At 47.4% G+C, this 11,240-nt stretch overlaps 1 protein-coding gene across 1 annotated transcript; it reads right to left on the bottom strand.

Annotated features, from left to right (window-relative positions):
* Positions 1-440: 440 nt before the first annotated feature.
* CYS1 (cystin 1) lies at positions 441-5,998 on the bottom strand. The gene is made up of 3 exons (XM_079970191.1): positions 5,415-5,998; positions 2,929-2,981; positions 441-1,035 (listed from the first exon to the last, which is right to left on the bottom strand). The coding sequence occupies exons 1-3, from the start codon at positions 5,757-5,759 to the stop codon at positions 939-941; spliced, it is 495 nt and encodes a 164-aa protein (XP_079826317.1). The 5' UTR covers positions 5,760-5,998; the 3' UTR covers positions 441-938.
* Positions 5,999-11,240: the final 5,242 nt, after the last annotated feature.

Genomic DNA, 11,240 nt, shown 5'->3' with positions numbered 1-11,240 from the left:
GAAGTACGGGTAGCACCCAAAGTTAAAATTTAGCCTCTGGCATTTGCTGTATGAGCACTGGATTACATTATGAATACACATTTTGTTTAAGCTTTATGCCAACGTTTCATTAGCATTTGTGTTTTAAGCTTGCCTAATCCTGTTAGATTTTCTCCAGCACCTCTGCTGTTGAACCTCAAATAGAATTTTCTTTTAATTTGAACAAGAACAACCTACAAGAAGAACTATGTCCAGACCAGCAAAAGGCAGAGGCAGGAGAAATCGGAAGCAGAGAGCATCTTATGGTGTCAGTTAAACTGCTCACAGAAAAGGAGAGAAAACAGTGCCTGCTTTAATATTGTTAAGAGCTAGCATTTAGCTTGGACGCATGGCTGATAAATTTCCTTCCGATTCATTCCAGTGACCACGGAGAATCTTATAACTACAAGAGGCTGGTACAATTTGCTGGGAATATATGCTTTAATAATGTACAGGTTAGTGCTTGGGGTGTGACAGGATCAAAGCTGGCACACGGAAAAGGAAAAGTGCAGTCGAAAACAAGCATTCAAGTCCCTTGCTGCAAGTCTCCCAAGACTTTGAGGACGAAGGTGATGGTGCCTCCATAAGTCATAATTTTAAGATATCAGGAAAACTTGACATTCCGTCTGTAGATGCACCAGCTTTGGAGATGTATTTTCCCAAATGGACACAACAGAGTCCCTATAAGGCCACATCCTGACATAATGCAAAGAGAACTCTGCAGAAGCTTCTCCAGCCTGTTTGAGGATTCTACCAGCCTTGGATGGTGGCATGCCTTCTTCTCTGCTCTTGCTTTCCCCACCCCTCCCCACCCCATCCCAGAGAAAACACCTTTCTGAGAAACACCGCTGCAGCTTCAACTATCTTGCCCCATAGTGAGCTTGTTCACAAGTCACTGTTGGCATAGCCCACAACCGGCTTCAGCGACAGTATTCCTGCTCAATCGTTGCCATCAGCTCCTCTTCGGAGTAATCGTAGGATATCTTGGCCTGCCTCTCAAGCTTCTTGAGTGGCAGCCTGCAGAAATAATAATAATAATAAAAAATACAAACAAACTATAGTCAATATGCAAAACTAAATGAAGGAGAGGCCCAATTTTTCTGCACCCCAATAGCAAACTCTTATTTCTGCACAGAGCCCTTTTTTTTTTTACTTTGAATATCTTTTGTCTCCTATCTACACACTTTTAAAAATAAGTATTTATCCAGAATATTTACGCCCCACCTTGAAATGCTAAATAAAATTGAGCTCGGAACAAAAGCAGGAACGTTTTGAAAGGGAAATGTGTCTGTATGTGTGGAAGAGGTGGGAATATATCCTCTGGGATCTGGGCATATTTAATTTAACTGAGGGAGAAGTCATGCAAATTGTAAGGACAGCAGTACTAACAAGGGAAGGGAAAGAATTGTTCTGGAATAATAAATATCAAGCTAAAACAAAATTGTAGTAAAGGAACCTCTTCAATTAAACATCAGTAAGCCTATAAATTATAATATAATATAATACAATATAATATAATATAATAAAATAATATAATGGGACATGGGTGGCGCTGTGGGTTAAACCAGAGCCTAGGGCTAACGGTTCGAATCCCCGTGATGGGGTGAGCTCCCGTTGCTCTGTCCCTGCTCCTGCCAACCTAGCAGTTCGAAAGCATGAAGTGCAAGTAGATAAATAGGTACCGCTCTGGCAGGAAGGTAAACGGCGTTTCCATGCGCTGCTCTGGTTCGCCAGAAGCGGCTTAGTCATGCTGGTCACATGACCCGGAAGCTGTACGCCGGTTCCCTTGGCCAATAAAGCGAGATGAGCGCCGTAACCCCAGAGTCATCTGCGACTGGACCTAATGGTCAGGGGTCCCTTTACCTTTACCTTTAAGCCTATAAATAAAAGACAGGTGCTTTCTTCCTTTAGCAAGAAGTGCAGAACTGTAGTGGGAATGCTTGTCAGGCAATTCTAGACCTTTCCCCGTCCTGTTCTAGAAGCAAATGGAAGGCTGCATCACACAGCAGAGTGATTTTTTTTTTAAGGCAAAGACATTGGATGCTATGAATAATTATTTTCAAATTTCCCAACACACTTCTTGAGGAAACGGCTGTCCCTACTTAGGGGAACTCACTCAACATCTAAATTAAGGCAACCAAATTCTGATGACGTTTGGTCTCCTCCAGTTTGCCTCAGGGTGAGTGGACTTCTCCACACTTACACAAGGATAAAAATAACAGCATTCCAATCGGGCTTTGTGGCCATCAAAAAGCTGAACGTTTCCTATGTGCCTGTAATACGCAGGGTGTGTGTGTGTGTGTTGGTTCCCAGACTGTTAAGCAAGAGATGAACTATATTAAGGTTACCAAATTTTTTTCAATGAATCCAGGGACACTTTTCAACTTCAGTAGGAATGAAAGGACTTTATCAGGCGACTGATTTGTAAATCCGGGACTGTCCCAAGGAAACGGGGATGTCTGGTAACCTTAAACTATATAGGTGGAAACGGTGCCCTTTTCTGCAAAGGAGAATAATGATGCTCTCGCCTCCTTCATGGGCTGAAAGCCAATTCCTCACAGCAGGACTCCCTTGCCTCAGAGGTCCTCAGTGGGAGCTGTTGCCTGGCAACCGCCAACATGCCTTCATCATGGGATGGAGCGAATTCCAGCTCCTCAGACCCACTCCCTTGCTCCAGAGGACCTCAGTGGGCAGAACCAGGAGAGACGAAGGATGAGCACACGGAAATGCCACCTGAGTAATCCTGCTGCCACCAGAGGGCCATTTCTGTTCCTGGTGCCAGATTCGAATGCCTTTTTTGTAAGCTGCTCTGATAACTTCCTGCGGTTCTGAGGTGGGATAGAAGTATTCTGTAAAAACAAAACAATGCCCATGGCTGAAAGGATTGTCATTTGAATTCAGGCGACTTACTGGTTGGCAAAGTTGTTGCTCTCTAGGCCTGGAGTGGATCTTGCTGAAAAGACCTGGGAACAAATCAACAGGAGATCATGGGTGACACACAATGAAAAATCAAATTCGCTGAAGTTTGTGCTCCTTTGTGCACAGGGAAGGTGGGAGTGGTAATTTTCTGTGGTTTATCTCTGATCTCGTAACTGTGATTAAGTGAGAGCTGAGGAACTGTGTGGCACCTGTTTTGCATTCAGGAACAATGAATTAAGCGTGCATCTGCAGCATCCAGAACCCTCTCTTATGTCTGTTGACTTAGAAGATATCCTGCTGCAGGATTCTATTTTAGAGCCCTGCCAGGGAAAGATCCCTGTAACATTACCCAAACCTGAAAGGAGTTTTCAATTACAACACAATCTCAACAGTGTGTCATTATTTTCCTGTAATACCTGTCCTCCTTTTTTCTGCCACTATGCACTCTTAAACATAGTGAAGAGACCCAACATTACATCCGTGACAGTCCCACCACCACCCCAAAAATTGCCAGTCATAGCACAGAGCCTATTAAGTACACTGATGCTGTTGCATAATTTCTATTCGTTTCAGCAGGTCTTGTGCAGGAGAGATCCCTGTGGCACCGTGCTTTTAAAAAGTTTTCATATGAAACCACAGAATGGCTGTGTTTGTCACACACCAAATCAGGGCACAGCCAGGAATGGTTAAGAAGGTAAGCCACAAGATGGCATTGTTTCACTTAACACTATAGCAAGCAGGGTATTTTTTTCACAAAACTAGAATTTAAAGGAGGGCTGAGGCTTTGTGCACATTATCAACACAAAACAGCTAGGTTCTTCTTTCTCAATTCGGATCAAAGCTGGTCAAAATGAACTACATTTGTTAAAAAATGACATAATAAACATGCATGCACTGTTGCCACCCTCCAGATGTCCCATGGAAGGGGCACGCGGAGAAGGACCTCAGGTGACAGGCTCTGGGTCAGTTCATGTGGGATGAGACGGTTCTTACTAACTAGCTCATTCTTATGCATTTAGCTCTGTCATATTTTCGAACACAGGACCCATGTGGACCACAAATATGCCAATCCTCTGAGTTCAAGCCATGCAAAACGCCTTTCTGAAAGCAATTCCTAGATCACCTCCAGAGCCAGGCAGCCTGCTTATTGAACATTTAACCCAGAGTTTGCGGGAAAGTTCAACAATTTGGGTGTTTCTTCAGCATCTGTCCTTGTTTGTTTGAGGGAAAGGTATTATGATGGGGAATAGCTTTGTGACAGACCTGTTGGGCTCCCTTGGAAGGCGGTGCACTCGCCTTCCAGGGAGGTTCCAAAGCAGAGATTAGGTGCTTCAGCTGAGATTTCTGCTTTGCAGGAGGGGGGGGGGAGCCCCTTCCCGCATAATCGATCACACAACGCAGAGCACATACACTATTTGAATGGCAATGCCTATCAAATTTGAAGGCGTCCGGCCCTCACAAATATTTTACTGGGGGGGGTCGAAGACCCCTCGGCAGCAGTGGCGTAGCGTGGGTTGTCAGCACCCGGGGCAAGGCAAGTAATTTGCGCCCCCTAACCCTGGATTTGCACCCCCTAACCCTATCCCTAACCCTAACCCCCAGATGTTGCGCCCGGTGCGGCCGCCCCCCCTGCACCCCCCACGCTACGCCACTGCTCGGCAGTCAGGCGTTGGCTCTTGTGCTTGCAGGGGTTTGGACTAGATCAGTGTTTCCCAACCTTGTGCCTCCAGCTGTTTTTGGACTACAATTCCCATCATCCCTTGCCACTGGTCTTGCTAGTCAGGGATGATGGGAGTTGTAGTTCAAAAACAGCTGGAGGCACAAGGTTGGGAAACACTGGACTAGATCACCGTCGGGCTCCCTCACAATTCTATGATTCCATGCGGCGTCGAATCATTTGTTATCTCGCTTTCCAGCACGCCAGGCCGCTTCAGAAAGCGCGCTGCGCAAGCGGCCCAAACCAACCGGAATCCCGCGTCTCGGCTTTGCGCCTGAGGGACAGACTCCCACCCCCCCAAAAACAGCTGCCTGGAAGCGCCCTTAAGACAGTGCACATGCCAATAAGGCGCGCGCTTTCTTCCAGGATCTTGCTCCCTCTCCCAGACCTTCCAAAAGTCCCTATTTTCCAAGGACAACCCCAGATTTACAGAAGCCAACCCGGTTCCTGATTTGATCCTGGCATGTCCGGCTTTTCTTTAGGACGTCCCTATTTCCACGGCAGAAATGCTGGAGGATATGGAGCCATACGACCCCCCCTCCCCAGCCAAAACCTTGGAAAGCCGCCCAGAGTGGCTTGGGGCAACCGCGTCATCATAAAACGATCATCATTACTATTGTGGAATAGGACGTCCCTATTTGCATCGGAGAAATGTTGCCCGCCCGTCTACTAGATGCTCAGCTCGCTTTTCCAAAAACGCGTGAATGGAAACCCTGGACGCGCCGTCTCGCCTCCCCACCGACCTGCAGCACCGCCTTACCTCCTCGCCGCTGCCCTCTGCCGGGCGGGAGCAGCCATCCCCGGCGGCCTCGAGGAGGAGGAGGGAGCGGCGGCGTCGCCGCCCCGTCGGCTGCCCGAGCCCTTCGTCGTTGCACTCCTCCAGCACCCGGTCCAGAAGCTCCGAGTCCGAGTCGGACTCGCCCGCCGACGGCGAGGTGGTGGCGCGCGCCGGCGTTTGGCTGTAGCACCTGGGCTCCGCGCCCTGCTCCTCCTCTGCTCGGCCCTGCCTGGCGGGGGCGCTGATGCTCCCGCTGCCCCTGCCGGGGCCACGCCAGGGCTTCACCGAGCTGCGCCCTTTCCCCGGCCTGCTGCTGCCCGTGCCCATCGCCGACGCCCGGCTGTGTGGCTCGCGGCCGCCCCTGCCTAGCGCTGCTCCTCCGGCAGACCCATCGTTCGGGTTCCAGAGCTCAACTGTTGCTGGGGCTTGGCGGGCGGAGGCAGAGAGAGGGCGGGTGGGATCCTGGCTCCTCGCCTCGTCCTTGGAAATATATATATCTTTCCCTTGATCACAAAGTTAAGCGTTTTTGTTTCTAACTTAAGGACGAAAACGGTAGCAAGCAAAGGAGCTGGATTTCCAGCTCCGGTTTAAAGGGAGAAAAGCGAACTTGGAATTATTTTCAGCCCTCCCTTCCCTTCCTCCCTTCCCCCCATCTTTTTTTTAATTCCAAGAATTTGGCCTTGAAAGAAACCAAATGGGTGTAACCTCCTTCCTCAGAATGAGGTTGGTTTCAAAAATAGTCTCTGGGCAAATATTCTTAAACGAGTATTTTTCGACACATGTGCTTATATGCGTATAGTCTTCATGATATATAGATGTACGGAAAGGCAACCCTCACAAATCATATATGCGGTGGATTCTTGGTGACTTGAAAACCGCTTCAAAATAAACAGATTCCTGGGATCTGGAGCAAAATGCTGTGGAAAGTATTCAAAGGGTCCAAACCGCAGCTCAGCCTCTCTTTCTCTTGCTCTCTTGTATTCCCAAGTGCTCAAAAATACATTTCCTTTTAAAAGCAACATAGCAACTCAGCTGTTTAACATCTTTAAAATACTGCCAACCTATCTGTTAATCATATCTACTAGGGTGAATTGCAGAATTATTTGGTTAGACGTGCTGTTTCATTTGGACCACTGGAATGACGGCTCCCATCTCGATAAGACTGAAGCTCTAAGCCAAGATGGGGGACCTTCAAGGGGCAGGGGCCGCATCTGGCCCTTCAGACCTCTCTGTGTGGCCCTTGGGACAACAAAATCCCCTCCCCTGCCACACCCTGTCCCCCCAGGCCACATTCCTCAGCAACACTTCATTACACCTTCCTGAAGTTTTTTTCTTGGTTGATAACATCCTTGAACTCTGGCCGGCTAAACCGAGTGAGGGTCGCCAATGGGTCTCAAACCCTCACTGGGTTAGGGGCTTCCCCTGCATGCGAAGACGAGCTCTGACGGATTGAGTGGACGAGATCAATAGTGGGTCCAATGGTCAAGAAGGCGGTTTCTGCATGTGCTGTAGAGGGAAGTGAGGGGCAGATGGGGCTCGTCGGACTGGGAACGTAGCCCATCTAGGAGAAGGAAAACTCCAATCCTAAACTTCCACTGCCTTGCAGGATATCTTCCGGAGAAGAAAAGGTAAGGAGTAAGCCCTACACCAGGGGTCAGCAAACTTTTTCAGCAGGGGGCCGGTCCACTGTCCCTCAGGCCTTGTGGGGGGCCGGACTATATTTTGAAGGGGGAAAAATGAACGAATTCCTATGCCCCACAAAGATGCATTTTAAATAAAAGCACACATTCTACTCATGTAAAAACACGCTGATTCCTGGACCATCCGCGGGCTGTATTTGGAAGGCGATTGGGCCTTAGTTTGCCTACTCATGTCCTACACAAACCCAGAGAGGAGTCCCTAAGGCAGTTAGATGGCGGCTAGTAAGCCTCCTTCTGGGAACTCAGGCAGCCAAGCTGGTGCCAAACGTATTGCTTTGATTTCCTTGTCATCTGGGCAGTTCCGGGAGCAAGCAAATAGGAAATGCATCAAACTCCCCCACACACAAAAAAAAGAGGTCTAGGGAGAGATTTGCATAAAATTTGCACATGATTTGTATGTACAGCTGCAACTTTAGAAATAATTGGTATAATTTAAACAAAAATGTGTTTTGCTATAGCAGGAAAGGCTATGACCATATGAACTGTGTGCCTGCCCAGTCTGCTGCTATGACAGGAAACTTCAACCATCGCGCTATGCCTCCATTCTCATAATTCTTAATCTTGAAAATGGACCTGGGTAGAGCAGCCTTTCAAACAGAGGACTCCTTCAAATAGAAGGCTGTTCTCTATAAAGCAGGGCACATGGCCACTCTAGAAGTAAACCTCACTTTCTCTTTAGTAACTGCTTCGGGTTCCAGCCATGTCTAATGGTGTGTTAGATTATGGCCATGTCTGTTCATAACCCCATGCATGTTAGCGTTGTTGCTAGCTAAAATTGGTTTTATATGAGAGCTTTCCTTTTCTGAGTGATTTGAAGTATGTTAAGATATACAGTGGTACCTTGGGTTACAGACGCTTCAGGTTACAGACGCTTCAGGTTACAGACTCTGCTAACCCAGAAATAGTACCTCGGGTTAAGAACTTTGCTTCAGGATGAGAACAGAAATTGTGCAGCAGCTAAAGTGGTACCTCAGGTTAAGAAAGTTTCAGGTTAAGAACGGACCTCCAGAATGAATTAAGTTCTTAACCCGAGGTACCACTGTACATAGAAAGAGGAGTTGCTGTTCTCTGGAAGTCTTGCTGCATTTACTTCATCCTTGGCAGGTTCTGTACTGCTGCAGCGCCTTTTAGGGAAGTTTTTAATATTTAATGCTGTATTGTTTTTAACACTCAATTGGAAGCCGCCCAGAGTGGCTGGGGAAACTCAGCCAGATGGGCAGGGTATAAATAATAAATTATTATTATTGTTGTTGTTGTTGTTGTTTTATTTACTGCGCAGGGTTGATTGGCTAGCAACTGTGGCATCCCAAATGGAAGATTCGTGGCAATTTAAAAAGCTATTCTTTTGAAAATAATAAGAAGTAGGACGTAGAACAAAATGTTCCAGTATAACTTCCCCACTTCCTACCAGGAGCAGTCCAGGGCACTGGTGCACTCCTCCTGGATACTATGGCTATATATCAGGCCCGGCCCACTGATGAGACAAGGTGAGGTGCCTGCCTCAGGCAACAGAAGCCCAAGAAGCAATGCTTGCCTCATAAAACCACCCACCAACAGACAAGTGGGACCAGCAGCAGCATCTGTTCCCTGCAAGATCTCTCGGAAATCGCATAACATCTCTCTGACTGTGAGGTTTCTAAGCAGAGGGTAGGTGGCCACCTGTCATGGATACCCTAGCTGAGACTCCGGCATTGCAGGGGGTTGGACTAGATGACCCTTGGAGTCCATTCCAGCTCTACAATTCTGTGAAGATATGCCAGCCCTAGGAAAACACAACAGTTCAACTGTCAATTTGGCGAAACTATCCTGATTAAAATCTCCATAACCACCTCAGAATTTGACCCAAGGTCGGTGGAAGTTGCTGTGCATATTGTAAAGCTGTCGTTATATAAATTGCCATCAATGCATTCCCATCCCTGTCCATTCAGGACACATGGATGTGCTTTTAGGGCCCCCATGTCCCCTTTCTGCGGTACAAGGATCTCTCAATCTAATTTATTGTTGGCCTGTAAAACAAACTCTCCTGTTTCTTCCCCAGTGCTATGGTTGCTTAGGCAACTCAGGGGCTTCCGATGGCAATTCCTTTTGTGCGCCACATTCCTCTCCAAATAGCGCAGCCCCCACAGATTAGCAATTTCCCTGCCTTTTTAGCCATGAAGAGTGAGCAAAGTCTGCCCCATCTTTTCTGTCAGCGGCATTGACCCTGTGCCAAGCTGAGGTTAATGTTTGCTGACTCTCTCCCGCTGGAATGTAAACAAGAGGGTAAAAAAACAGGATTTGAATAACCTCTCTCTTCTGAGATTGCCAGAGGTGGCAATGTTGCCTCCTAGAGTACTGGCAGAAACAAGAACAGGCCCTTCTAGTCATTCTTATTAGTCTTCAGAAAACAAAAGGAATTAAAATGCAACATAGAAGAGAGGCTTTCCTGGCCTCTTCCAAATACTTTCAGCCAGTTCTCCTCTGGAAATAACATCCCCCAATTCTGAGGCAAGCTTCCCAGTTCGGAAGGAAGCGTCCCAAACTCTGTTTTCTGAGACTCAGACGGAGGTGGCCTGTTTGAATTACTTCACATTTTGACAAAAGGGAAACTTCTCTGATATAAAAGAACTTTTCAATCCTCTGCAGTTTTTCCTGCAAAATAAACAGCAGCTTCTGATACTGACAAGTTTTGGACTATTACTGTAGCGTAGGCTGGTTCAGCAGCAAGAAAATCCTCCATGCAGTGTGAACCTCACGAATGCTGGAAAATGCTGGAAAAAGGACCATGAGTTTTGAGTTGCCCTCCACAGTGGCTATTCACGTAGGCACATTTTCTACAGTTGCCCTGCTCCTGTGAATTGGCACTGGAAAGTGTGTCTGAGGGCACTTCCAGACTGTCACTGTCCTTTCACACAGGATTCAGTCGCACAGCGGCAAATTCAGTTTGCACAATTTAAGTTGATTTGGATCTCATGCACAACAAACCTGCTCCCTCCACCCAGACTTTTTGCAATGAGCACTGTGGAGGTAACGTTTGCTTGCTGCAATATTTTCTAACCTCTCCGCGAATGAATCAGGATGAATGCCCAATAAACAGGTCATACGGAAAGCAGTATTTGCCAGGAATTTTTCTCCCCTGCATTCCTGACAGCTCACCATATGGAGGATTTTCTAGCCCAGTAAAACTGTTCTGCTAGCGGAAAGTTCTCTTTCAGCTGTCTTCTCAAATAACATCTTAAGAATTATACATCTGAAGTTAGGAAAGGTTTGAGTATCACCATGACCAAGCCCTTCAACAACATTCTCAGGGCAGTTTGCAAAAATTAGTTTACCTAGGGCGTTTCCAGGCAATTGTTGCTGCTTTGGGGTGGGATTCAATCACATACCAGAAAATTAAGGTTGCACGATCATGGTTGAATGGGAGCTCTTGTGCAACAAGCTCCTTCCCTCCTCCGAAAAAAAAACAACCAGACATTTTGCAATACTGAAAATGACAGGTAAATGAACTGAAAATTGTGGGAAAGCCCTTGCCTGGTGCAGCATTGTATAACCAAACAAATCTGAACAGATGCTCAATAAATAGCTGGCATGATCTAACCTCCCTGCACACTTTGTGCAAACAAGCCAGGATCAATGAGCAATAAGTAGACCACCTGGAAACAGTGGCGTAGCGTGGGTTGTCAGCACCCGGGGCAAGGCAAGTAATTTGCGCCCCCTAACCCATGGATTTGCGCCCCCTAACCCGCGGATTTGCCCTAACCCCAGATGTTGCGGCCGGTGCGGCCGGCCCCCCCTGCACCCCCCACGCTACGCCACTGCCTGGAAACAATCTTACTTACATAATTTGCATCCCACATCTTCAACATAAATCATTGGGTGGGCATATTTCACTGATATGTAGACAAGGAGGACCTTTTTCACAACAAAGGCCACACATGCCTCTCCCATCTATGCAAACAAGGGTCCTTATCAGTGCTCAATGACCTATTCCAGCCAGGCAAAAACACTCCAGGAAGATGTGAAGCAAGGCTGGCGAGAGGTGTGGGCTGGGAAAGAGGGTGCAGCTGGTGGTGAGGCCTGTGGGGAGTCCCAAGGTCAGAGATGCCTGAAGAGCTGGCTACAGCCCCCA

Source organism: Podarcis cretensis (assembly GCF_951804945.1).
Source record: "Podarcis cretensis genome assembly, chromosome: 3".
Lineage (NCBI taxonomy): Eukaryota > Metazoa > Chordata > Lepidosauria > Squamata > Lacertidae > Podarcis > Podarcis cretensis.
Note: the sequence above shows the minus strand (reverse complement) of the source record. Positions and strands in the feature narration are given on the sequence as shown.

What these genes read in the sequence shown, in the direction of transcription:
- CYS1 (XM_079970191.1), bottom strand. Translation starts at nt 5,759, where the DNA reads ATGGGCACGGGCAGCAGCAGGCCGGGGAAAGGGCGCAGCTCGGTGAAG. An exon ending in CAGAGGGCAGCGGCGAGGAG is followed by an intron (nt 2,982 to 5,414) that starts GTAAGGCGGTGC and finishes ATTTGTTCCCAG; the next exon opens with GTCTTTTCAGCAAGATCCAC. An exon ending in AGCAACAACTTTGCCAACCA is followed by an intron (nt 1,036 to 2,928) that starts GTAAGTCGCCTG and finishes TTATTTCTGCAG; the next exon opens with GCTGCCACTCAAGAAGCTTG.